Source organism: Haliotis rufescens, unplaced genomic scaffold (genome assembly GCF_023055435.1).
Source record: "Haliotis rufescens isolate VD_foot unplaced genomic scaffold, xgHalRufe1.0.p SCAF_2, whole genome shotgun sequence".
NCBI classification, from domain to species: Eukaryota; Metazoa; Mollusca; class Gastropoda; order Lepetellida; family Haliotidae; genus Haliotis; species Haliotis rufescens.
The window spans coordinates 73058712-73083885 of NW_025963890.1; the positions used below are offsets into that span (position 1 = coordinate 73058712).

Below are 25174 nucleotides of genomic sequence, written 5' to 3' on the forward strand. Positions count from 1 at the left end.
TCACTCGCTCAATGAATCATGGCCCCTGTATTAACGTATCTGTTGTATGTGGTCATTTAAAGACGAATGTGGCAGACAATAGAACACGTAATTTATTGATTGTATATATTTGACATGTGTAAAATCTGTAAATAAACCCTCTTCACACAACTTTTTTTTTACATTTGTTGAAGGTCGGTAACGTATAGTAACTATATCAATTCAATGAAACCTGGTTCGACGTTCAAACATTGCATTAGATGACTCTTGTAATATGGACAAAAGTGATAAATGAAAGCGAAGACAAGTACTACAGCTCGCGTTCTTTGTCATGGACAAGTGCGTGGATGCGGCAAGTGTGACAAGAACTCCGTATGTCTGTCGAAGATGTCTCTCGTGTGTACTGTGGTTGTTCACAACTGCCAGATGGTTCATCTACGGGCGTGCCGACGTCCAGAGATGAAACCGGAACATGGCGAGGGGCTGTTGGACATTCGTGGGAGTTGTTACTTGTTTGACCAGCATCTGTCACCGCCCCCAAATTTAGCATGTCACTACCCCCTAATTCAACGTTTCACTACCCCCTAATTCAGCATGTGTCTACCCCCTAATTTCAGGATGTCTCTACCCCCTAATTCAGCATGTCACTATCCCCTAATTCAGCACGTCACCACCCCCTAATTCAGCATGTCACTACCCACTAATTCAGCATGTCACTACCCACTAATTCAGCGTTTCACCACGACCTAATTCAGCATGTCACTACCCCCTAATTCAGCATGTCTCTACCCCTCATTCAGCATCTGACACTACCCCCTAATTCAGCATGTCATTGACCCCTAATTCAGCATGTCACTTCCCCCTATTTCAGAATGACACTTCCCCCTAATTCAGCATGTCTCTACCCCCTAACTCAACATATCACCACCCCCTAATTCAGCATGTCATTGACCCCTAATTCAGCATGTCACTTCCCCCTATTTCAGAATGACCCTTCCCCCTAATTCAGCATGTCTCTACCCCCTAACTCAACATATCACCACCCCCTAATTCAGCATGTCATTGACCCCTAATTCAGCATGTCACTTCCCCCTATTTCAGAATGACACTTCCCCCTAATTCAGCATGTCTCTACCCCCTAACTCAACATATCACCACCCCCTAATTCAGCATGTCATTGCCCCCTAATTCAGCATGTCACTTCCCCCTATTTCAGAATGACACTTCCCCCTAATTCAGCATGTCACCAACCCCTCATTCAGCATCTGACACTACCCCATAATTCAGCATGTCATTGCCCCTTAATTCAGCATGTCACTCCCCCCTCCCCCAATCAGAATGACACTTCCCCCTAATTCAGCATGTCACTACCCCCTAATTCAGCATGTCACTACTCCCTAATTCAGAATGTCACCAACCCCTTATTCAGCATGCCACTATCCCCTAATTCAGCATGTCACTACCACCTAATTCAGCATGTCTCTACACCGCAATTAACTATGTCACCACCTCCTAGTTGAGCATGGTTATTCAGCATGTCACTACCCCCTAATTCAACATGTCACTACCCCTAAATTCAGCATGTCACTACCCCTAAATTCAACATGTCACTACCCCCTAATTCAGCATGTCACTGCCTCCTAATTCAGCAGATCACTACTCCCTAATTCAACATGTCACTACCCTCTAATTCAGCATGTCACTACCCCCTAATTCAGCATGTCACTACCCCTAAATTCAGCATGTCACTACCCCTAAATTCAACATGTCACTACCCCCTAATTCAGCATGTCACTGCCTCCTAATTCAGCAGATCACTACTCCCTAATTCAACATGTCACTACCCCCTACTTCAGCATGTCACTGCCTCCTAATTCAGCAGATCACTACTCCCTAATTCAGCAGGTCACTACCCCCTAATTCAGCAGGTCACTACCCCCTAATTCAGCATGTCACTGCCTCCTAATTCAGCAGATCACTACTCCCTAATTCAGCAGGTCACTGCCTACTAATTCAGCAGATCACTACCCCCTTATTCAGCAGGTCACTACCCCCTAATTCAGCATGTCACTACCCCCTAATTCAGCAGGTAACTGCCTCCTAATTCAGCTGATCACTACTCCCTAATTCAGCATGTCACCACCCCCTAATTCAGCATGCCTCTAACCCTTAATTCAGCATGCCTCTACCCCCTAATTCAGCATGCCTCTACCCCCCTAATGCAGCATGTCTCTACCCCCTAATTCAGCATGCCTCTACCCCCTAATTCAGCATGCCTCTACCCCCTAATTCAGCATGTCACTACCCCCTAATACAGCATGTCACTACCCCCTTATTCAGCATGTCACTACCCCCCAATTCAGCAAGTCACTACCCCCTAATTCAGCATTTCTCTACCCCTACTTCAGCATGTCTCTACCGCCTAATACGGCATGTCACTTCAACCTAACCCTTCCCCCTCATTTAGAATAGTACCAGTCCCTAATTCAGCACGTCACTACCCCCTAATTCAGCAGGTCACCAGCCCAGGACCAGCACCTAGGGGTTGGGGTTGTAGTTGGAGTAAACGTGGGTATCGTTCAGGTGGTTCCTCACACAGTCATAGCACAGACTGTATTCCGCCTGAGGAAATAACACATAACATTACTGATAACCAAATGTTACACAGAGTATCTATCACTGATTTCAGGAAACGATTGCCAGTGTCTCGTAAAGTTACTATTTGATACACACATGAATCATACATGGATATTGGGAGAGGCCGTTTCGTCTGTGAAGAGAAACCACTTGAAGAAACTAACAATATCGACTTGACGACAATGATAAAATTTGACGTCACCATCTTATGACGTCGCAGAATATCACGCCAACAATGACAAGTGCACTACCACAACAATGGTGTCAAATGTACCATTGAAATCTTTTTATGGATCTTTCACGTGGACTTATATAGTTAAGAAATGTAAAGTGGAGCATCTTCGGGTCATGCTTTGTGACTCTCATGAGATTTACGTACATTGTCAAACGCAACCCACTCCCACATTGTTTGTTATTTTGATCCAAGGGCGGTCGGGTAGCCTTGTGGTTGAAGCCTTCGCTCGTCACGCCGAAGACCCGAGTTCGATTCCCGACATGGGTACAATGTGTGAAGCCCATTTCTGGTGTCCCCCGCCGTGATATTGCTGGAATATTGCTAAAAGCGGCGTAAAACCATACTCACTCCCTCACTATTTTGATCCTGAACCTACCATACTCCGGATGACCTCGGGTCTGTAGGCTCTGACTTGACTGATGACGTGTGGGATGGCGACTGTCTGGTCCACCTCCGCCTGATCCATCATAGTCGACACACAACAGAGGATACCCCCGTTACCGTATGACGGGCTGGAAAACAACGTTACGGTAATGTGCGCAGAAGAACAGGGGTGCTAATCAGGCTTGAACTATAACGTAACGTACGTCGTCAGGGATGTTACCGTAACAGTGACAGGATCCGACACACGCCGTTACTGTTACGTGAACCTAAGATGAACTATGGTTAGGTTAGCGGTAACGCTAAAAATGGCGTTACGGCATTAGGATAAAACGTTAGTTACATTTACTGGAAATGATGTTACGGTTAGGTTAACGAGAGCTGAAACAAGGTGTTACAGTAACGTTAACGGTGAAATATAGTGTTACGGAATCGTAATGGTAGTTGAAACATAGCACAACCCCGTGTTAACATAAACTGAAACATCATGGTTGTGAATATATAAACTGAAAACGTAGAGCAGCGATCCAGTTTATTAAGAATGAGTCGAGCCGTTACTGTGAGCTACACGATGTGGAACATTTCATGGAGTTAATGTCATAAAACGCTGCCGGAAATCTATACATTGATATTATCTTGAGGTAACTTGTCCACATCCAATGTTACCCGATATTGACACATATTTTGAAACAACGTCGCCGGCTCCCTCAAGGTTAAGGTCACGTAACGTTACTCTGAAAGCCGTTACTACAACGCGGAGTTACCTGCTCTGAACTACGACAGGCCTGTCGGAAGTGACGCTTTGCTTCACCGTCTTGATGAAGTCGAGCACGATGTAGGGAGAGTCAGACAGGTTAGTGGAGTCCGCCCACCCCGGGCACGTCAGGTGGGTCAAATTAGCCTCGAGGTCCTGCAGGGCATAGGGGAGAATGATACAGGAGATATGACATAGCGGGACATGATGCAGGGGATATGACATAGCGGGACATGATGCAGGAGATATGACATAGCGGGGCATTATGTATTGGAGAAAACACGCTTACGAGGTTTTGGTAGACGAAGCCCCCGCGGTTTTTCCCGACCCCCCGGGCATGCTCTGTCTACCAAAACCGAAGGAAAGTGCTTTTCCAAACCTATAAACCGAAAAAAGAAACTTTAAACAACATTTACTAACATTTTTATGTTTCGAACATACTTTCCATGAACCTTAGGAAACGCGCGTAAAATATCTGTTGCTGGCGTACGGATCTTGAAAAGGACATTCTAAAAACCAGTGAGGCTTATCAACACCTCTGTAGCCTCGTGGTACACTCACTGGGCTACAGATGTGAAGTTTGCGACGCAGTTCGGACCTCGGGAATATAATGAAAACATTTGTCATTTGATTTTACATTTCATTACTTGTTACAATCTGAGCGGAAGTTACATTTATAAAATACCCAGTACATTATATAAAATCCCTGGGATATTATAGCAAATATGACTTGAATAATCTCTAACATCCCGGGGATATTATATAAAACCCCAGGGACATTACAACGTCCCTGTTTATGAGATTTAACCCGACTGGAAAGTAAAACCTCACAATAGGTTTAAATGCCTATAAAAAGAAGTCTCTGACTCTATAGCGACCCCAATGAATAGGTTTATAATCAGGAGATATGACATAGCGGGACATTATACAGGAGATATGACATAGCAGGGCATTATACAGGAGATATGACATAGCGGAGCATTATACAGGAGATATGACATAGCAGGGCATTATACAGGAGATATGACATAGCGGAGCATTATACAGGAGATATGACATAGCAGGGCATAATACAGGAGATATGACATAGCGGGGCATTATACAGGAGATATGACATAGCGGGACATTATACAGGAGATATGACATAGCGGAGCATTATACAGGAGATATGACATAGCAGGGCATTATACAGGAGATATGACATAGCGGAGCATTATACAGGAGATATGACATAGCAGGGCATAATACAGGAGATATGACATAGCGGAGCATTATGCAGGAGATATGACATAGCGGGACATTATACAGGATATATGACATAGCGGAGCATAATACAGGAGATATGACATAGCGGGACATTATGCAGGAGATATGACATAGCGGGGCATTATACAGGAGATATGACATAGCGGGACATTATACAGGAGATATGACATAGCGGAGCATTATACAGGAGATATGACAAAGCGGGGCATTATGCAGGAGATATGACATAGCGGGACATTATACAGGAGATATGACATAGCGGGACAGTATACAGGAGATATGACATAGCGGGGCATTATGCAGGTGATATGACATAGCGGAGCATAATACAGGAGATATGACATAGCGGGGCATTATACAGGAAATATGACAAAGCACGCACGCACGCACGCACGCACACACACACGAAAGCGACACAAGCCTACAGTACGTTGACCTATCATATCATCTCTTAACTATAAAAGGGGATGTTTAAAGTACTTCCTCACCTCCTCCTGGTAGACAAGTGTTTTGATGATAGCATGGCCCTGTGTCTCCATGCTAGTGCACGTCACCCGACAGCTGTTGAATTCAGCAACTTCATTGAGTCCTGGCCACAATTTTGGATTATCCTGGGTAAAGACAAACACAGGATACTACCCTACAAATAGTTACGACCACTACTCCTTAATCTGCCGGGGGCCTGTAAAGCTGCTACTGCAATCCCTCCATCTCTCACTGACATGTATGGCTGCTATGGCGACATTTTAATACATTATGTCTTTCAACAAACAAACAAACGCATCTTCTAATCAACCAACAATTTAATAACCAACTATTTCCTAATACTCTCTGATATTATAAGAACCCGAAAGAGACATTTTGTACCAATGAGCCAATCCCACACTAATAGTAATACCACACTATTTCCTATCATATAATTGTCTAAAGAAGTGCATGCGCAGGAGCTTCTTTGATACATGTAGGATTGTACTGTACTCTAAATTTCGCTTCTTTCATAAAGCATAGATGAACTCTAAACTCACGTGATCCAAGGTAACAATAGTTTGAATGTCAAGGTCATACATCCATCTGAAGAACTCCTCCGCAGAGGTCAGATCAGGTGTGTCCATCAGGAGGTACTGCTTGCGATGCCAGAACCCCTTGAGAAAGAGACACAGCTTGTTGATGGCATGTACATATAGGGTTACTCCTTTCACCATGCTTCCTGCTTCCAAATAACGTCATGAGTTTCCAGGGACTAGGTGAGGCGGGATAGGTTAAACGTCGCATCCAAGGCAGGGTAACAACAATTACCATTTTAACGTATTTTGGTATCTCGTTGGCCACGCTCTGTCCAATAGATCAATAGACAGTTGTCCAGGGTCTAGAACCGCCTCAGAAATCTCAGCATCGATAAATGGCCACGACTGTACGTTATTCCATTAGAAATTCAATTTTATGTTCTTAGGTCGGCAAAATTGGTCTGATCAACGAATGTCACAAAATGTCAGATGAGAGCGTACTGTGCACCTGGTGAAATGTTACGCAACAATTACTATATATTTCATATAAAATAGCAAGTTTGGAAGTTGTAGCCTGTATTGAGCTTCTGACAAAACACATTTGTTTTTGTGACAAACTGAGACTGAAAGAAAAAGACTCGATTATCTCATGGCGTGTGTATAACCGTTTCAAGGCAATAGGTGGGTTAGTCTAGTGACCGCTCGTCACAGGTTCGATTCCCAAAATGGGTACAATGTGGGAAGCCCGTTTCTGGAATCACCGCTGTGGTGTTCCTGGGATATTGCTAAAAGCGGCGTCAATACCCACCACCTCCATTGCTGCACCCGCGTTACATCATCATTTGTTTGGGCGGTCGGGTAGCCTAGTGGTAAAAGCGTTCGCTCGTCACGCCGAAGACCCGGGTTCGATTCCCGACATGGGTACAATGTGTGAAGCCCATTTAACGGTCATTGGTTAAGGGACGCAGCTCTTAACAACGAATTGCGGTACCCCAGACAACAGGGCGACTCTCTTGCCCCTAAACAAATAGAGCAATAGAACAGACCATAATAGCCTTTGCGTGATTCTTACTACTGACCGGCACAAAGACGACACCAGCATAATCCATGCCGTCATTGTCATCTCCGTTAGAACCTTGGGACCCAGTTTCATCAGCTGCTGAAGAGAGCTTTCATATACAAACTGCCAAGCAAAAAACAATATACACCCATGTTTGGTGGTGGTTAAAAATTAAACAAACAAGAAATTCGATGGTGATGTATTTGATACGGTTATCATATTTGTGCTTTCGACCTAAAGATTGCAGTGTTCCGGCGAATGTTTCAGCATTGTAACATTTGATAAACTTTGGTCAAATCCAATTTTTGAAGTGTATAAAAGTATATATATTACTGAGTGAAGGTGAACCGCATGCGTCACTGACATCAATATCACACACTACCATGGCTGTAATATGCCGCATATTTTTTTCGGAATGCAATTTCTGGACTGTGCCTTGCTTGCACCCATATGCTAGAAGTGCTGAATAATGCTGCGTCTAATCCTCAGGTTGCGTGTTAAAAACCCAACGCATATTTTGTCGCCTGCTACTGATGTAGCGAAATGAGTCATTGACATGTGATAAATTGCAAGTGATTCCATGACATTTGATTGGCTAAGCAAGCAATACATTTCCCGTTACTGTTTCCAAAAAACCCGTAAAAATGAACTAGCGGACTACTGTTTTCTGATTGGCTAATGATAGTGGTAGGGGTTTGCGACGCATTATTGCGCTGAAAGATGTCACAATGTCGTGTCATTGTCTAGAATCTTGTGTGTATTATTGGTTATGAAACAATCTGCGAAGTTCTTATTGTGGACAAAGTGTTATTTTGCTTTTATGGAAGAATTAACTTAAAACAGGTTTGCGCACTGCGCAACTCCACACGCTGATTTACATGTACACTGGTGTTACCTGTATCGCTCCACAAGCGCAAACGATTCTTATCATAGTGTAATCCCAAAAGCGTAGACCGACGTTACGTACCAAGACTCGTCATGCTCTCACTGGACTTCAGGGTAAACCCGCCGGTATCGGTGTTCCTCACGGAGTCGAGTCCAATGAAAGAATTCAGCTTCTGAAAGACACATATACTGTTACATATCCATTGCTAATCACCTATCAGCGCCAATTAACTATTGGCTTCCCGTGACAAGTTTCCACCTTTGTTATCTTATTACTTTTGTTGTTCTTACACACACACACACACACACACACACACACACACACACACACACACACACACACACACACACACACACACACACACACACACACACACACACATATATATATATGTTCTCTGCCTCATAGCATATATCCACCGGATGAAGGAGTAAGTATACTCCGAATCCTTATGTACCTCATGATAAAGAAGTTGACATCCATAAACTCTGTTCCTTACACATAAAGTATGTTAACGTTAGCCAGTGACGACGGCCTACTTGAACACAGGGCAAGATGTGTTATGGTTGATGTATGATTTCTCTATTATTTGCGAGTTGCAAAGTCAGCACTTGTATAAAATGCTCGTTCAGAATGGCTAGTGAATTTTCGGGTCAGAATCAACGACAAGAACAATACTGTGACGTCATCAAGGTTTAATCACCGGAATTGTGTAGTTCTAGAAACAGTTAGACGAGAGATCAAAAGCGGATCCAGCATTTTTAAAAGGGAGGGGTCCAAAGTATCAAAATAGTCTCGGATAATTGTCCTGCCTTCATTTACTAGATGGGGTGCGGACCCCTTGGATCCCTCCCATCTGGATCCGCCTATGGCAATTACTTACTTACTTACTTACTTTGGAGATTTAACGTGCGCTTTCCGACTGATGCGTATTTCGCACACGGGGTAATTACTGCGACTGGGCATGTCTTTATACTGACCATGAACTCTGACATCATAGCTGCGTCGTCTATGGTTGGCTGATTGAGGAACGCGTCACATGACTGTGGAGGAGGTAGCAGCGCGGACATGGCGAGCGCCTCGTGCAGGAAGATGTACTGATCCTACCAGAGAGAAGGTTGAAGGGTGTTAGTTGGTATCACGAAGATCTTATTCATTTAAAGCACCAAAGTTGGATAGTTTTCGTTGGTATCACCAGGCCTTATTCATTTAAAACATCAAAGTTGAATAGTGTTCGTTGGTATCGAGCAGATCTTATTCATTTAAAGCACTAAAGTTGGATAGTGTTCGTTGGTATCGAGCAGGTCTTATTCATTTATAACACCAAAGTTGGATAGTGTTCGTTGGTATCGAGCAGGTTTTATTCATATGAAGCACCAAAGTTGGATGGTATTCGTTGGTATCGAGCAGGTCTTATTCATATGAAGCACCAAAGTCGGATAGTGTTCGTTGGTATCGAGCAGATCTTATTCATATAAAGCATGATCGATGATGGATAGTATACGTTCATGAACGAATGCTTAGCCAGTAGGCTTTAAATATAACGTCGCGTTCAAGAATATTTCACTCATAAAGCGAAGTGCTTGTACGTGTTTTAACCACTAGGCTACCACACGTCCATATGCGTAGTCTAAAAGGTGTGTGAACTTTATTACCAAAGTTTGGACCATGTTGACTCTGTCTTCCCTCATGCGTTCCACGCAGTCGTAGATGTCGACGTGACCAACCTCTTCAGCCATTCGCATCAGCCAGTCCAAACCGATGAAGGTTCCCGTTCTGCCCACTCCAGCGCTGACAACGACAGTCATACAAACCGTTAACCGGATATGACATCACACGATGGCTCTTACAACCCCCCACTACTTCCGGATTATAAAGACCAATAAGAAAGTTCCGCCGAGAAACCACTCACACATACAACATAAGCACCGCCGAGCTTTACTGCAGTGAGACTGCACGAAATGTCTACTTTACCGTAAATACTCTATCCTATACAGCCAATATCCTATACACCGAAACCCTGTTAAACCGGACGATACCGTACTTAATGAATAACAGTCCAGATTAAAAATTGTCCGGATTAACGATCGTTGTCGAAGAGTCATGTCCTTTTTAATACATGTACACGTTCATTCCAGTAATAATCCAAATAACGGTGTTTCTGGATTAACATGGTTTAATAGCAAGTAACAACACGATCACGAAAAACCTAAATTACTAAACACAGCCTTGTACACGAACACGAGGATAAGTAAGCCAGTATCAGCAAATGTTAGATGAGTACCTGCAGTGCACGACGATTGGTCCCTTTTCTCTGTCAGAGGTCATGACCTTGTTCCGGAAGTGAATGAGCGACCATGGTGAAGTGGGGACACTCTTGTCCGGCCACGATGTGAAGTGGTACTGTGTCACGGACCTGGGGGGGTCGGGGCTGCTTGTCTGCAGGGTGGTAACATGTATACATAAAATACGAATTAACGAAACATTATGTAAAGGAAACTATGGAGTAATACACACAAAGGCTGGAAGACATAAAGACATGCGACCAAAGCCATGCCACAATGGATTTCCCTTTATCTACACGAGACCAGAGGCCTAAGACTTAATGTGTCTTCTATGATGAACCGTACCTCGAATAACGTAAAAATCTACTATGAAGAAGTAATTTTCTACCAATAGACATCGTCAATACTTCGTAGACGTTGCCCTTTCAACCGTGAGTACATATGACTGCGGTATATTTACCCAACGAATCAAGCAAATGCCTGGTTCCAACCAGGGGGAAACAGTCAAGTGAGTGTTCAGACCTGTGAGTGTTCAGACCTGTGAGTGTTCAGACCTGTGAGTGATCAGACCTGTGAGTGATCAGACCTGTGAGTGATCAGACCTGTGAGTGATCAGACCTGTGAGTGTTCAGACCTGTGAGTGATAAGACCTGTGAGTGATCAGACCTGTGAGTGATCAGACCTGTGAGTGATCAGACCTGTGAGTGATCAGACAGGTGAGTCTTCAGACCAGTGTGTTTTCAGACCTGTGAGTGTTCAGACCTGTGAGTGATCAGACCTGTGAGTGATCAGACCTGTGAGTGATCAGACCTTTGAGTGATCAGACAGGTGAGTCTTCAGACCAGTGTGTGATCAGACCTGTGAGTGATCAGACCTGTGAGTGATCAGACAGGTGAGTGATCAGACCTGTGAGTGATCAGACCTGTGAGTGATCAGACATGTGAGTCTTCAGACCAGTGTGTTTTCAGACCTGTGATTTTTCAGACCTGTGAGTGATCAGACAAGTGAGTCTTCGACCAGGATACGCTCAGCTTTCATCGCAAGTACTGTTATGTTTCTCGCTTGACAACGTGTGCTCTACGCCTTGTCTCAGTGGTAGGGTTCGCACATCTACGGAATAGGACGGATTTGTCGCCCATGAGTTATACGCGGTCTTCGTGATGTCAATAACTGGTCAAGACTAGATTATTTACAGAACGCCGCCAAATAGTTGGAATATTGCCGAGTTCGGCGTTAAATATACGGTCTCATTTCAACACCTGCCCCTACTTCACCAAATGATGGCCGTATGTATTTACGGGTGATGGAGAAACGTCGTGCTGAAAGCCCACGAAGTATTAACGAGGAGTGAAAGTGATGTTTCCAATATTATATAGTATAATTGGATAACTATTACTAAAGCGACACTGACGTTTGTGATGAGGGACTGGTTGACTCCCACCTTCGTTATATGAAGAGTTCTGACTGTGTACTGGGCGTACGATGTAGTGTCTACAACGGCGACCTTGAAGTCCTGCACCTTAAAGTCATCTTCAGGGTCCCAGTACTGTTCACACTTGCGCTGAAATACATTGACGTCGGAAACGTTGGAAACAGCTAGAAACGCTCATGTGTGAGACTCGCGAGACTGTAAAGGTTATATATATTTTTTCTAATTGAATAGATACCTGGGTTCGATCTTTGACCAGGTCCGTGATTATCTGGTTCACCAGAGTGGTAAACGTCTAAGATTCGCCATTAAACACTTGTGTAGCACCATTTGAAGTTATGCTTTGGATATGGTCAGATCAAGAAGTTAAAACAACAAAAGCATCATCATCTCCAAACCCCTAGTTGAATCTACATCTTTATTATAATTCCTATCTAACGTCTTCTATTTCTGTCGTGTTTGAAGATCTCTCGCCTCAAATGTCTGAGAATCCTCGTCACCGTCTCCTTAAACCATCACGCCCTCCCACTCCTCACCCCTCAATTCCACCAACCCTCCCCCGATCGGATTCCCCCTGCCAACCTTGCTGTCAGGCCACCACTCAGAACCCCATCCTCCTTCTCCTCCTCCCACATTAAGATGACGTGTCGTAATTTAACTGTAAAAGTCCAGTTTCCACCCTTGCCAATTAGGCTGGAATTTCAGTGCCTGTTACGAGTTATGTCCCTTCTATGTTACTCGTATTGACGAATCCATCTCTCATATCGATTGCATTTGCTTCAAACAAAATGTTGGCTTCTAGTCAAGACGATCTGATTGATAATCAAGATCTCTATTGTGATAAAACTGGTGTTACTTCGTGGAGTGCATCAAAACACGTGAGCACCTTGATAAAGAACATGAACATATTTGTTACAAAATATCTGTGGACGCCGGTGGTATACATGCTTTAATCGACAGAAATCTGAACGGCAGTTGTCGAATCGGATGTCGTTTGGTTACGCGATTTGAATTAAACTATGCATAGACTCTTTAGTCCAGCCAAAATATAACTCCATAATTCCAGCGTAGTTCGGCAAGGGTGGATACTGGACTTTTACAGTCAGTTAACTCCCTTAGGTGGGGAAGATGAGTTGCACCTAACACTTCTCAACATGTAATGACATGCATTCACTGAGCTCTATCGCCATTAGAGTGTCTCCACAGCACGGTCAGCTGTCTGACAATGACAAACAAACTACTCTGACGCAAACCTTGCCCTCTTCCATGACATTCGTCAGCATAGCGATTATTGGCACTTTAAGCTCCAACAGCATACGGAGGAAGTCCGCCATAGTCTTCTTTGTTGGACCTGGAACGAATAGCTTTCATTATAATGGTGGGATCAGCTCGCTCGCTCGCTCACTCACTCACTCACTCACTCACTCACTCCATCGCTCGCTCGCTCGCTCGCCAGACCGCCCGCTCACCCACACAACATACTCGTTCACATATATAGTCACTCACTCAAATTGTTAGTTTCTTGTGGTACCTTATGTTCAGGTACGACTTAATACAGCATGGGGCTATTATAAAAAGTCATACTTACCCTGTGATGCAATAAAGTTTTCATCTTTGGAATAACCCTGTTAAAAGAGGATGAAAGAACACGTTTGTTATCTTATATCACACATCAAATAATAATAATAATAATGATAATAATAATAATATCAACAACAACAACAATAACAACAACAACAACGATAACAACAATAATAAGTTGATCTACTAAAGTAATGTATTGATTAGTAGATTTCTGATACAAGGTAATAGTCAACTGTTTCCCCGTTGAACATGTTAAGAGTCGAACATGCTGAGAGTCGAAATGTCTACTTTAGGGCGCATCATGAAGATTCACAAAAGTTGTATAGATCTAACACCTGCTTCACTTTGGGCTTCTCCCACCTCAAGCTGACAGGCCATAATATAAATGAAATACCATTGAACGAGTTTGACTCAAGTATGCTCAATTATTAACGCAGAAATTTCAGAAAATTACATAAAGTCGTCAAATGCCTATAAAGGATCAATTTTTGTCCATAAAGTTAACAATTACCATTATGAGATAACCCAATGTTCAACGTAACAAACAACATGCACTCACTTGCCAACCGAAACTGAAACAATACAACGCAGCGATGGCCATGGACTAAAATATAAAGTTAAAGTTAAAGATAATAAATCTATACGTGAATCCCTCAGTATTATGTAACCATCAAGTCTATATATTTCTAGACCTGACCATGAACTGAGTTTAAGCTGATAGAGCTGAGAAGGGTTCATCATGAGAATGGAATGTGGTAACTGTTTCAGGAGGCTTTGGTCATGGGTGCCGTTGTACAAAGCAACCTGAGCGCTACGACTGTCCTAAGTCTATGTACATGTCCTACGTCTATGTACAACGGCACCCAGGGTATTTAGGACAGCGTAAGATTGTGTTTACCTGGACATAGCAAGCATTGATGTAATCGCTGTCAGGGTCCCCGCCAATCAACGGTAGCTCTACCCGACTGTGGTCGTCTGAAAGGGAGAATGTTGCAGTTAGGTATAAATCTCCTACACAGTCTTCACATTAAGTTGACACGACGGGATACCACTGAAATACCTTTCAAAGTCGCCAACTTACAAACCAAGAATTTTGGATCTGGATTCGAACACACAATCATAGGTTTCTCGCCCGCCCAAAAGACGAATATATACACAGCGACGGATGTACCTTTGACGACTGGGTTATTCGTGTCCCCCGTCAAATGTGGTTACAAGACTGCGAAGTACGGGAATATTTGGTGCGACGTAACCTTACGTCATTGAAATTGTCATTCCTAAACTGTTTTCAGGTTTTCTTTATATTACCCGTCTTTAAAAAAATATATAATCAAATTTCAGTTTTATTAGTACTTTGACCACGTGCACCGACTCTACGGCTTTGAAACAAAATTGTATTAAAAACAAGTTTATTTGTCTTCTACCGTTAATACACACACTAAATATCGCTGAATATTAAATTTAGTGTGATCTGAGTGCTAGTGTCAACTGTTATACAGAAGGGCCTACATCGCAACAGTTTGCTGGACGATAACATGCCATTAAGTGGTGTTTTATGAAACAGGAATATATTGTCGGACAGCATATCCCTGTTTCATTAGAATATTTGACAGTTACTGACATGCGCAGATGTTCTTGTATCTGTTCTTCTTCCGGTTTTCTTCCTTCATGCCTACAGCGTGGGGAATGTCGGTCCGAAGGTCGCGAGGCAGAGACTGGAACACATTCAGATAGAATTCAGTTACACCACAGATCAACAAATCGTAATTGTGGTAAGTTCTATCGGGATATGTAATATAATATGTTAGTGATATCCCATCAACATTACGCCACGTCCGGTACAACATGTAGCAATAAGCTAAACCTTCTGATATGGAGGTGAGGTGAGGTGAGGTGAAATTGGGTTTTCACGTCGCGTCCAAGATTATTGCACTTGTGTGCGTGTGTGTGTGTGTGTGTGTGTGGCTGCTTCTACTAGTCCGGACTGATGCCGATTTAAAGTGCTAGCTCACTGAGATAACATGCCGCAGTTTAACATGAATACCCCACTCAGACACAGTATTCTGACTCCGAGCCGACCCGTTCCTGTTTTAGTCCCTTTATGCCGAGCGCGAGACAGGGTAACAACAAGTACCTTCTTTTAACGTCATTTGGTATGACGCGGCTAGGGATCGAACGCCGGATCTTCCGCTCTCCGGGCGGACGCTCTACCACTAGACCACGGAGGCGGTCTCTGATATGGAGGCGTATTTGATTTGATTATACACAACGCCGTGGGTTCCGGGTAGGAATAAAGGTCCTCAGCAACCAGCGCTGGTCGTACAAGACGACTACTTGGATCGAGTTTTCACTGAGTTGGTTGATCGTTTCCCAATTGCGTGGATGCATGCTCATGATATCAATCACTGGATTGTCAATCACTCGATTATTTACAGACCGCCGTCATATAGCTGGAATATTGCTGAGTAAGGCGTTAAACAACAAACAAGCAAAAATCTTCATAAAACATTGTTCTCGTTTGGAGAATAAAATCTGATCGTCTGCTTGTAACCGACAATCAGCGTATCCCGGCGCAGATACTCAGCTCATATACCTTGTATTCTTCCAGGAAGAAATTGCTGTCTCCTCGCCAAGCGGTCATGTGATCAGGGAGATCTGTGACGTCAAGCACGTGACTGGCGTCAGTGACGCTCTTATTTGAGTACACCAGGCTGTCGTCTGCCTCCTCAGTCACGTGATCTTCTGCACGCGGAGTGACGTCAATGATCAGTTTTGCTTTGTCTATGATGACGTGGGTCTCCACATCTAGAAGTTGGATATTTCGCCGAAAGAGTAAATATAACGTATTGCAATTTGAGGATTATCATTATATAAGAAGGGCTGCCCAGTTGAACCCACACAGAACGTATCGAAGAATGTGAAGACTCCCCATCACTGCAGCCTTCTGCATTCCCCAATTGCAAATTGTTAGAAGGGCTGTATTCCTGAGTACTCTTCCAATACATACATACATTATTATTATTATTATTATTATTATTATTATTATTCCAGCAATAACACTTAATTACCAGTTTCCATGGTGACGTTGTTATCTTCATGAGTTTCTTCCGAGGTGTCCAAATCTTTGTCAACGTTGACCGGTGATATCACAGCATTCTCGTAAACGATCTTCTCTTTTTGAGGAAGAAACAACATCGTATCGTTTGAAGGCACTACATCAGGAGGCTTCTGGCGTCGCCTGCAGCGTATAAACAACATCACTTCAATGGCTACCATGACATTGGCAATGGGTATCATGACTTGGGACAGTGATTAAAAGGTCTGCATATACATATTTTCAAAAATTGGAATTTAATATGTATATAAAAGCAAGAACAAATTGGGCTTTTGCAGTGGAAATATGTTGAAAAGGGGGATATATTCAAGGATTGTGCCCAAATCCAGGTTCAGTCCATATTTTCGAGACGATCTCAGCACTACGACCATCTTCAGGGTTAATGTACGGAAGATACTGTAACAGCAGCCCTAAGATCGTTCCCAAATGTTGACCCTGAATGTTTACTTGATGCCTTGTGTTAACGTGTACACTGTCTATGTGTACTTAGGTAACTTTCTAAATGCTAGATTGATAATATATTACTCAAAAGAAGTTAAAGAACACCCGATTCTTTCATGTGGCTATGGTTAATCTGTCAAGGCAGATTAACTGTAGTGCATGACAGATGACCTTTTGTAATATGAAATAATCGGGTGCTCTTTAACTTCTTTTGAGTAGTATATATCATGAATATAAGTTGGCAGACAAAAAAGAGGAATAGGAGTGACTTGAACCAAATTTACTTAGATACGGAGTTATTCCGTGCTATTAATTTATATACAGTCAAGTCTCGTTAATCCGACAATCGTATCGTAACCTATCGTGTAGTTGTCCGATTTTCGATCACGAACGTTGATACTACTAAATTTCGTTTATCCGACATACTCGTTAATCCGACATAATCATATGCAACCAACGATGTCGGATTAACGGGACTTGACTGTACTGAAATTTACTGTAGTAGTCGCCTGATTTTCAGTGTTTGCTAATGTTGTGCTTTCTTGACTATGAATTGTTATGCATCCCTTATTATGCAATAGCTTAGTTTAATGGAACACCCGTTAACAAAGCAACTGTAATATTTTTGTCAACTGTTAAGTTTGTGTTATTCATGTATGTCCTAGCCGGATCTTCTCTCACCTCATATATGTCTGAGCCGGATCTCCTCTCACCTCATGTATGTCTGAGCCGGATCTCCTCTCACCTCATGTATGTCCTAGCCGGATCTTCTCTCACCTCATGTATGTCTGAGCCGGATCTCCTCTCACCTCATGTATGTCTGAGTCGGATCGCCTCTCTCCTCATGTATGTCTGAGCTGAATCTCCTCTCACCTCATGTGTGTCTGAGCTGGATAATCCTCTCACCTCATGTATGTCTGAGCCGGATCTTCTCTCACCTCATGTATGTCTGAGCCGGATCTCCTCTCACCTCATGTATGCCTGGGCCGGATCTCCTCTCACCTCATGTGTGTCTGAGCTGGATCTCCTCTCACCTCATGTATGTCTGAGCCGGATCTCCTCTCACCTCATGTATGTCTGAGCTGGATCTCCTCTCACCTCATGTATGTCTGAGCCGGATCTCCTCTCACCTCATGTATGTCTGAGCCGGGTCTCCTCTCACCTCATGTATGTCTGAGCCGGATCTCCTCTTACCTCATGTATGTCTGAGCCGGATCACCTCTCACCTCATGTATGTCTGAGCCGGATCTCCTCTCACCTCATGTATGTCTGAGCCGGGTCTCCTCTCACCTCATGTATGTCTGAGCCGGATCTCCTCTCACCTCATGTATGTCTGAGTCGGATATCCTCTCACCTCATGTATGTCTGAGCCGGATCTCCTCTCACCTCATGTATGTCTGAGCCGGATCTCCTCTCACCTCATGTATGTCTGAGCCGGATCTCCTCTCACCTCATGTATGTCTGAGTCGGATCGCCTCTCTCCTCATGTATGTCTGAGCTGAATCTCCTCTCACCTCATGTGTGTCTGAGCTGGATAATCCTCTCACCTCATGTATGTCCTAGCCGGATCTTCTCTCACCTCATGTATGTCTGAGCCGGATCTCCTCTCACCTCATGTATGCCTGGGCCGGATCTCCTCTCACCTCATGTGTGTCTGAGCTGGATCTCCTCTCACCTCATGTATGTCTGAGCCGGATCTCCTCTCACCTCATGTATGTCTGAGCTGGATCTCCTCTCACCTCATGTATGTCTGAGCCGGATCTCCTCTCACCTCATGTATGTCTGAGCCGGGTCTCCTCTCACCTCATGTATGTCTGAGCCGGATCTCCTCTTACCTCATGTATGTCTGAGCCGGATCACCTCTCACCTCATGTATGTCTGAGCCGGATCTCCTCTCACCTCATGTATGTCTGAGCCGGGTCTCCTCTCACCTCATGTATGTCTGAGCCGGATCTGCTCTCACCTCATGTATGTCTGAGTCGGATATCCTCTCACCTCATGTATGTCTGAGCCGGATCTCCTCTCACCTCATGTATGTCTGAGCCGGATCTCCTCTCACCTCATGTATGTCTGAGCCGGATCTCCTCTCACCTCATGTATGTCTGAGTCGGATATCCTCTCACCTCATGTATGTCTGAGCCGGATCTCCTCTCACCTCATGTATGTCTGAGCCGGGTCTCCTCTCACCTCATGTATGTCTGAGCCGGATCTCCTCTCACCTCATGTATGTCTGAGCCGGGTCTCCTCTCACCTCATGTATGTCTGAGCTGGATCTCCTCTCACCTCATGTATGCCTGGGCCGGATCTCCTCTCACCTCATGTATGTCTGAGCCGGATCTCCTCTCACCTCATGTATGTCTGATCTGGAACACCGCTCACCTCATGTATGTCCTAGCCGGATCTCCTCTCACCTCATGTATGTCGGAGCCGGATCTCCTCTCACCATGTTTCTAGGATTGTCAGCACCATACCTGTGCTCGTGGGGTTTCAACAAAGGTAAACGTCTCAGACCTGCATCACTTCAGGCTTTCCTCCCACATTAAGTTAACACGCCGTTATATAACTGGAATGCTGTTTAAGGCAGCGTTATACCCAACTCACTCACTCACTCATGATGGTAACAAGATACTCGTTATAAAGGACGCCCATCTACGCTACACTCACTTCCTTCGATACACAACAACGGCGACGACGGTAACAGCAATCAACAGCAGCAGAACGATGACAACAGCTACGGCCACTGTCGTCATATTTGTCTCTGAAATAGATAGGGGTTCACGATGGCTACTGTGTTACTTCGAGAACTAGACTTTTAATACCAATTAGACCAACTCTCAATGACCAGCACGCTCAGACTTGAACTGTTATGAGTATGACATTATAACTACTACTACTACTACTACTACGAATGACGACGACGATGATTAAGACGATGACGACGACACTGATAATGACGACGACGACGACGACGACGACGATGATGATGATGATGATGATGATGATGATGATGATGGTGGTGGTGATGATGGTGGTGGTGGTGGTGGTGATGATGGTGGTGGTGGTGGTGGTGATGGTGTCTCCGTCCCTATCGACATGCCTCTTCTACATCAGCACCATTATTGAGATGCTACTACTACTCTATGACCACTACACTATAACTACTACCAATATCAACTGCATTTAACATTTACGTTTCGTAGTAGTACAGACTATTAATAAGTGACTTAGTACAGATAACATTACAAATAACTATATATCAATACAAACTCATATTACGTTTGACTTTGTCGCACATCGTTCCCTCCCATCCGTCAATACAGCTGGCACAATCGCCCGTGTCTCCATGGCAACGTTGATCGGCACAATTCACTGCGCATGTCTCGTTACAACCCCAGCCAAAAGTACCGGTGTCACATTCTAGATAACATTCATTGTTGAAATTGTTGACATGCATATTCATGCTACTTATATTATCGATTTTGTAAATCCCTATATTACTTAAGGCCCGATAAAGGCTAATAAGATAATAAGATAATGATGTACTACCAGCTTAGACTTCATATCTTGAAAGAACACCACATAACATTTTGTCCTATATTTACATCATATATAATGTAATTATTATCATAGCTAAAGTATGTGTTTTGCTCATTAATTCAATTTTAGCAGAATATACATTAACTTAGTAAATCCAACCAAAATCTTATCGATAGATTGTCTAAACAATATAATAAATAATATTAATGTTTCTTGGCTTAACAAAGAGGCTCCGGATGACGATGTAAACTTGTTATATGATAGTGTTTCAATTCTAGGTCTATTAACGACAGATGAAATTTCAACCTTTTGTACACTGAGTTCCAGTCCATCCCCGCTGACATCCCATAATGCACGTGCCGTTGCCAGGGTGACACATGATGTCTCTGCACGTGGAGCATCTGTTGCTGCATTCATGTCCATATGTCCCAAGCTCACAGCCTGACAGAAGTGGACACAGAAAGAGACATTATTTCGCCATTTAATAGACTATTAAGTTCATTTATGTTACCCCTGAACCAACCCAGTGGAAACATTTAATTTGGGAGGGAAGCCCGTCGACAAGCATGTTTTAAAGGGAGGGGTCCAAAATATCAATATACTATCTCAGATATATTTGCTTGCTCCTCATCCCGTCTCAGACCTACCTTTCCAAGTCACACCGTCAATCAGAAGTTCAAGTAACTCTGTACGTTAATATGGTACTAGATCCAAATGTTTTTACATCGAAAGCCTTATCCGGTCGTTTCTTAGAAGGGTATACTTCTTGTAAAAATATAGTGGTGTTAAAACTCACCGATTGTGCATCTATCTCCCATCCATCCGGGCACACACTTGCACGTGCCATCCACGTGAAGACAGTGACCATCGACACAGTTGCTGCTGCAGTTGTTGCTGCAGTTCAAGCCGTACCTTCCTCCAGGGCATTCTACAACACAGAGGAGTGAAGGCTTATCATACCGCACAAACCATCAGCAGCATTAGGATGAGGGACTACTTATTTTATCAGCTGTGATATAATTATGTGAGAAACAATGATAATAATAATAATGATAATAATAACGTGCATATTTATAATATGCCCAATCCACACCCTAAAGCTTGCTCCAAGCGTTACATATTACCCCTGTCAATTAATCTGCGTGCACGAAATTCCTATTTATCTGTAGGGTATACAACCTAGGGTGTCTTATGGGGCGCTAAAAGGTTAACAGTCACATTACCATCTCACCCAACAGGGTACCCATTCACTGCTGGCATATTTTGAAGAGTGAGACACATATTGTAACATGTGTTTCAGCATGGGGCAGGACCGAAGCCCCAGAAACTCTCAGGAGTCAAGACCAATCCATTTACTCTCCGCCACCAACTTTGGCCTGTGTACACACATATTCTACGATACTATGTTGTATCCCTTCGTCAAGTCCGTTATAGTAATTTTCTTATTATTTCATTATTATTTCCTATTATCTTATTTGAATAGTCATACAAGTGTTGTGATGCCATCGAATGGCGTCATCTGATCATGTTTAGTCAAACAAAACCCATCTGTAATGAATGAAAGTTTGTTGGGTTGGTTTGTTGTTTTAACCCCGCACTCAGCAATAGCCCAGCTATATGATGGCGGTCTGTAAATAATCGAGTCTGGACCAGACAATCCAGTGATTAATATCATGAGCATCGACCCACGCAATTGGGATCGATGACAGGACATCAAACAAGTCAAAGAGCCTGACCATCCGATCCCGTTAGTCGCCTTTTACGGCAAGCATGGGTTGCTGAAGACCTATTCTACCCCACATCCTCACTGGTGAATTTGAGTCGGTACACATAATAATCCTGCGCCAAACTCACACCTTAGCATGGCCACAGCGCAACATTATTACCCCGGTCAACAGATCAGTGTGCAGTGGAATATAATTCTCAGCTCCCTGGGGAATAGACAACTCAAGTTGCATTATGAGGAGAGACACATTAGCATTAAATCCTACCGGGTACCCATTCACTGCTGAGTGAACAGAGGCATATTTCGAAAAGAATCCCTTCGTCAAGTTTGTTTTCCTGCTATGTCATTTAAATAGTCTTACAAGAGTTCAGTTGTCATCATATTCACTTTCTGATAGTGTTTAGTTTCACAAAACCCATCTGTCATGAACTGAAGCTAGTACAGACCTTGTTTACAGTCAACTCCAGTAAAACCATCTGCGCAGCCTGACAAGCAACTTCCGTCGACCTTGTTGCACACTTCCGCCCGATCACGACAACTGCAGGTGAAGTTGCATGCTAAGCCATATATGTAGTCTAGGCAATCTGAAATAGACCATTTCATTAATTGATCGCCGCTGAGATTAGCGGGATATTCTGGGCCCAATCTATTCTGGCCAAATACTACGCTTTTTTCATATCGCGACCTACGGCATAATTGGAAGCCAATATGTAGTTATGTATCATGAATTAGTCTTTTTCTACTTCTCCAATACGGCAACCTGGAAGATGTTTTTCATCTTCTTAACTTCATTCGAACCTGAACCTCGACGTCACGTATTCCTAAAGTGGGGCGATTCTAATAAGTCTATGTCATTAGAAATACCCTGTATCCCAGCCCGGGAGTTAAACGTGGTAAAATATAGGAAAATCAATGCCCTTTTCTACTTTCATCTGATGGACTGATTGTGTTCTAAATTGAGATCTGGGAAAATGATCAAACTCTCACCCCCGAACACCTGCACCTCGCATAGCGTCAATATCTTGCATTCTCCTCTCAAGGTCACCTCAAGTCTGTTGGCCGTTCGACTGGCTGGCATCTGCACTGACGTCACTTCCGCCGCTGTGCCTGCCGTGTCTTGGTACACCCGTTTTAATCCACTTATGCCAGCTTTCCCCAAACGGATGCGAAAGTCATTGAGGCGCTCTCCAACTTCAGAAACGCATAATTTACATACATATTCATGTGTGAATCAGGAGAAAAACATGATGCGTTTTCAGTTTATCAGATAAATGATCAGAAATATTGAAATGCTAACAAGTAGTCTTTTTCCTTTGTGACACTTGCAAGGTTTGGCTTCTGGCATGTGCAAGTACATGTATAAGAATGACTAAACTTGACAAGAAAATCTAACCATAAGCAAGTCAGTGACCCAAGAAGGTTTTTACACTGTCTGAAGTGTACTGTGTCTTCGTCTTCTAAAGAAATAAATTTGGATCTAAGGCTTTTCAAGTACCTAAAATAATTACTTCCTAAAAATCTCCAAACCTTCAGTCCACTCACTTCAGTCCAAGTCACTTACCTGTTCCCCTATTGTACACGTCTACTCTGTATATCTGGTAGTCCTGTCCAAGCCGCACCAGCCAGTTAGGGTTTGTTGTCCCAGCCTCTGGACACGATGTAGTGGCCGTGTGGGTACACGATCTATCTTCGAATCTGGTAGACTTGCCTGCGTCCACCGCAAGAGACGAATTATAAATACCATATACTGAGGATTGTGACGTGTCTCCCCGTAGTGCGATGTTTCTGCCTGAAAAGATTATATAGCAAGTGTTTTATTGACAACAACAAACGTAGGCTTCGCCCTGATTATGATTCATGTTTTAAATACCGCTACTACTACTACTACTACGACTACTACTACTACTACTACGACTACTACTACTACTACTACTACTACTACTACTACTACTACTACTACTACTACTACTGCAACTACTACTACTTCTACTACTACTACTGCAACTACTACTACTTCTACTACTACTGCTACTGCAACTGCTGCTACTGCCTCTACTACCACTACCATCAGCACTAATACTACTAGTATTGGGGGTTGGAATACTAGTACATGTACTGCTACTGCTGCTACCACTTACACAACCACTACCACCACCAACAATACTACTTCTACCACTCCCAGCTCCTCCTCCTCCTGCTGCTGCTACTACTACTGCTACTGCTACTGCTGCTACTGCTACTGCTACTGACCGGTGAAGATCCGGGTTAGAATAGGTCTTCAGCAACCCATGCTTGCCGTAAAAGACGCCTATGCGTGTCGTAATAGGCGCCTAACGGGATTAGGGGCTACTACTACTACTACTACTACTATTACTACTACTACTACTACTACTACTACTACTACTTCTACTACTACTACTACTACTACTACTACTAAGGAAGTTCAAAGGAAATTAAATCATGTGTTTAACAAAACGACATGTATTCAGATTCTTTTATCTGGTGTGCGCAAAGGATGTGTATTAAGCCCTTTTTTGTTCTGTTTTTTTTAATGAATGAGCTTGCAGCCCAAATCAAAAGAAATTATGATTATGGTATATAAATACATCATGAACTTATAAAGATATTGATGTTACTATTTGCAAATGATATCATCACGTTCTCAAGTACTTTAAAATGTTTACAAACTTTGATAAATACGCTTTCAAAAAAATCAAAAGTGGTACTTTTAGGGAATTACTTCCAAATATAAACCTCATATAAATATCTTGCAGAGGCTAAAGCAATTGAATCCGTACATTTATATGCTTGTTAAAGATGTCTTGGTGTTAAACGTAATACTTCTATCGCAATGG

At 43.3% G+C, this 25174-nt stretch overlaps 1 protein-coding gene across 2 annotated transcripts in view; it reads right to left on the reverse strand.

Annotated features, from left to right (window-relative positions):
* Positions 1-74: 74 nt before the first annotated feature.
* The window catches only part of LOC124133218 (receptor-type tyrosine-protein phosphatase alpha-like), a 35474-nt gene continuing 10374 nt past the window's right edge, over positions 75-25174 (reverse strand). Inside the window, exons 5-28 of one of the 2 annotated variants that reach the window (XM_048400522.1) lie at positions 23881-24108; positions 23307-23510; positions 22766-22903; positions 21390-21521; positions 20900-21034; positions 20333-20473; positions 19721-19814; positions 16569-16738; positions 16094-16242; positions 15122-15215; positions 14399-14475; positions 13505-13541; positions 13170-13267; positions 11929-12048; positions 10487-10641; positions 9858-9993; positions 9183-9305; positions 8284-8374; positions 7336-7412; positions 6278-6394; positions 5741-5863; positions 3997-4142; positions 3228-3363; positions 75-2601 (exon numbers count right to left, since the gene is read on the reverse strand). In XM_048400522.1, the coding sequence (XP_048256479.1) occupies positions 2518-2601; positions 3228-3363; positions 3997-4142; positions 5741-5863; positions 6278-6394; positions 7336-7412; positions 8284-8374; positions 9183-9305; positions 9858-9993; positions 10487-10641; positions 11929-12048; positions 13170-13267; positions 13505-13541; positions 14399-14475; positions 15122-15215; positions 16094-16242; positions 16569-16738; positions 19721-19814; positions 20333-20473; positions 20900-21034; positions 21390-21521; positions 22766-22903; positions 23307-23510; positions 23881-24108 (3005 nt within the window). In that variant the 3' untranslated portion in view covers positions 75-2517. Of the gene's footprint in view, positions 2602-3227; positions 3364-3996; positions 4143-5740; positions 5864-6277; positions 6395-7335; positions 7413-8283; positions 8375-9182; positions 9306-9857; positions 9994-10486; positions 10642-11928; positions 12049-13169; positions 13268-13504; positions 13542-14398; positions 14476-15121; positions 15216-16093; positions 16306-16568; positions 16739-19720; positions 19815-20332; positions 20474-20899; positions 21035-21389; positions 21522-22765; positions 22904-23306; positions 23511-23880; positions 24109-25174 lie in introns of both variants that reach the window. The other variant, XM_048400521.1, reaches the window with a different exon arrangement.